Raw genomic sequence first — 3676 nt, forward strand, 5'->3', positions numbered from 1 at the left:
ATCAAAATGCACAAGAATTGTCTCGTCACAAAGAAGTCTCTTCGCATGTTGAAAAGCTGTTTGTTCTTTAGCTGTCCATTTCCATTTAACTTCTTTCTTGGTTAACTGATAGAGGGGCTCTAAGACAGTTGAAAGATTTGGTAAACATTTCGAATACAATTGTACTTGTCTTAAGAACGATTTTAGGCTCGATACATTAGTGGGTGGTGGCATTTTAGTGATTGCATCAACCTTTGTACCTTTTTCAATTCCGTCTTTTGATAGTAGATGACCCAAGTACTCACATTGTGATTCTGCGAAAGAACATTTTTGGAGATTACAGCGAAGTCCCTTATCATGAAGTCGCTGTAATAATCTTCGCAGATTGTGTCAATGATCGGTGGAATCCTTGCCACTCACAAGGATATCGTCGATATAGACTGCGACACCTGGAAGATCCTGAGTCAGTTGATCCATTATTTGTTGAAAATATCCGGGAGCTGAACTGATGCCAAAAGGTAGTCTCGTTTGAAGGAGAACACCTTTATGCGTGCTGAGTGCGAGGCGTTCTTGTGATTTTGGTGACAACGGGATTTGTGTGTAAGCCTCGGCTAGGTCGATTTTGGAAAATCCGTAGCCTCCTCCTAATTTGCGCATGAGGTCCTCAGGTAACGGTATCGGATATCTGTGAGTTTCCAATTGCGGATTAACTGTAACAGAGTAGTCTCCGCATACTCGAATTTTCGGTCTCTCACCACTGATTGTCATCTTTTTTATTGGCACAATCGGTGTTCCAAATTCGTTGAAGGATGTAGGTTTCCAAATACCCTTTGCAATACCGGCATCCAAGCTCTTGTTGAGGTCGTCTTGGATCGCATAGGGGACGGAACGAGGCTTGTGAAACACAGGCGTCACATCGGCTTTAAATTTAATGTCAAGTTCAAAATCTTTCAATTTACCGAGTTCTGGTTTGAAAACATCAGGAAATTCTGCACACACTTGTTTACATGCCTTTTGAAGATGTGACATGTTTGTTGCGGGCTTACTACGAACAGATTTTACTTTTTTCGTTTGAAACAGTTCATCTACTGAAACATTGAGCATTTGTATGGCAGAACGTCCTAATAAGTGTAACGGCATAGTGGTGACAACAAAATTTATCTCGCGGCACGTATCGTTCACAGACACCGGCAAGAAAACAGTTCCAATGACGGGGAGTTCCTGGTTGGATGCACATTGATACTTAATGTTGGCATTACAGAGTTGTGGTTTGCCAATCCTCTCCCATGTTCTAGTAGAAATGAAATTGTCACCAGTCCCTGTATCTATTTCGAAAACAATTTCATGGTTGAATACAGTCGTAGCTAACTTAAGCGGTGTCACTGAAACGAAATTGACCCGTGACATGCGACGAATCGTGTTGATGTTAGGCGAACTCGACATTCTCTTTTTACGTCTACAGGCTCTTTCGATGTGTCCAGTGTTCTGGCAGAAGCGACACACGGCTGTTTTGAATTTGCAGTTTTGTCTGTTGTGGCGCCCATCGCATCTCGAGCAGGTTTGATTTTTATTATCAAAATCCTTTGTCGGCTCTGTCTGTCTTTCATTCGAACGTTTGATGTGCTGTTTGTTTTGACTGCCTTGCTGAATTATCGGAATCTGTTTTCTTTGAGGCTTAATTTTATGGACCTCGGGTTGAACAGATAATGCAGTCTCGTTAGCCACTTTTGAGGCATCTTCTATCTCCGTGGCGACCTCGATGGCTTTGTTAAACGAAAGCTCGTCCTCCTTGTGCTTGAATAGCGCTTCAAGAACAGCTGTGTTGTTAACTGCACACATGAAACAGGTACGCATAGCTTCATCCAAGGGGTTTTCAATGGATGGGAAATCGCATGTGACAGCGCTCTGGCGAATTCTAGCTGCCAATTCCTGAATAGTTTCGCCTGGTTTCCTCTGGAGGCTCGTCCAAAATTTATAACGTTCTCTGACAACAAATAGTCGAGGGTGATACTGCTCCATCATATATTTTTCGATATCTGGAAGACTGAGGGCAGTTATCGCCTTAGCTGGTGTTTCTTGACTCGCCATGTTAGTCAGTATTTTGTAAACAACCGGCGATTGGTTGACAAGGAAAACGTCTGCTTTCTTCTCATCAGGTACGGAGTGAGCAGTTAAAAACGTATTAAAACGATGCCAGTAGTCGCTCCATATCTCTAAGGCAGGGTCGAATGCGACAAAGCTCGGAATAGCTGGAGGTTTTGGTAAACATGTATTGCTACCGGTCATTAGTTTCATGAACATTTCCATCTGCTTTTCTTGTCGTTCAACGACTTGCTTCATTTGCTCATTTTGCTGTTCAATCTGTTGTTGTAATATGGTTATGAGCTCTTTATTTGACATGATGACAGTACTGCTGACACGACTATATTATGTACAATAAAGGTACGAAGATAGGACGCGAGCGAAGGGTAGTAAATTATTGACGAAATATAACTATAATTACTCCCCCAAGCGTCCGACTGCTTGGTTGTATGAAGACGACGTACCGTTTTGTTTTCTTTCGTGACGTAGGCAGTTGACCTCAGCGCCCACGAGCTGTGGCGGGAAAAAAAAGGCGGGAAGGCTTCTTACCACGTGATGGGCGGCTGTCCACGAAGAAGGCGTCTTACCACGTGCTGACGACACTGCAGGCAGAAAAGGCACTTGCTCCGGTTTTCTCGGCTGGCAGGTTTCCGTCCGTGGTGTGTTGGCTTTTCGACTGACGTCACAAAACGCTCCAATAGGCTGATGCGCAGGATAAAGATGAAAAATCCTCGTCGCCAATGTTGCGTTTTTGACGGGCCTCCAGATTAATATTGTGGAATCACTCAACTCAGAAGCGTTAAGTGATATGTGAGAGAACAGTTTATTACTGTGTATAAGTTACAGTATATACAAATATATCGCAACAACATTTTAAGAAGGAAAAATAGTATAAGTAACTCAACTATGAAAAGTAAGGAACAAAGAGTGCATCCTTCTCTAGGGCATGCCACTCTGATATTTGTTAAGCACAAATAATATTTTAACAATGGACTTAATGAATAATAACTAATTAAGCTGTAACTAAAATCAATTAGCTAATAACTAAGGGGAGCAACTCTTTCCTAGAGTAACTCTATGTATAAGTCCATAACAATTATAGTGATTCCAAATACTGCTAGAATCCCATACAACACTGACATATTATAGTGATTCCAAATACTGCTAGAATCCCATACAACACTGGCATATTATAGTGATTCCAAATACTGCTAGAATCCCATACAACACTGACATATTATAGTGATTCCAAATACTGATAGAATCCCATACAACACTGACATATTATAGTGATTCCAAATACTGCTAGAATCCCATACAACACTGACATATTATAGTGATTCCAAATACTGCTAGAATCCCATACATTACTGGCATATTATAGTGATTCCAAATACTGCTAGAATCCCATACAACACTGACATATTATAGTGATTCCAAATACTGCTAGAATCCCATACAACACTGACATATTATAGTGATTCCAAATACTGCTAGAATCCCATACAACACTGACATATTATAGTGATTCCAAATACTGCTAGAATCCCATACAACACTGACATATTATAGTGATTCCAAATACTGCTAGAATCCCATACAACACTGACATATT

General features: G+C 41.1%; 1 protein-coding gene across 1 annotated transcript; it reads right to left on the reverse strand.

Annotated features, from left to right (window-relative positions):
- Positions 1 to 369: 369 nt before the first annotated feature.
- Positions 370 to 2379, reverse strand: LOC144960742 (uncharacterized). The gene has a single exon (XM_078894035.1). The coding sequence runs from the start codon at positions 2377 to 2379 to the stop codon at positions 370 to 372; it is 2010 nt and encodes a 669-aa protein (XP_078750161.1).
- Between the last annotated feature and the right edge of the window lie 1297 nt (positions 2380 to 3676).

This window comes from Berghia stephanieae, chromosome 15 (assembly GCF_034508935.2).
Source record: "Berghia stephanieae isolate SIO BIC M18660-M18661 chromosome 15, UCSD_Bste_1.3, whole genome shotgun sequence".
Taxonomy (NCBI): Eukaryota; Metazoa; Mollusca; class Gastropoda; order Nudibranchia; family Aeolidiidae; genus Berghia; species Berghia stephanieae.

Bases quoted from the DNA above. Each gene is read 5' to 3' on its own strand.
- LOC144960742 (XM_078894035.1), bottom strand. From the start codon at position 2,379: ATGTCAAATAAAGAGCTCATAACCATATTACAACAACAGATTGAACAG.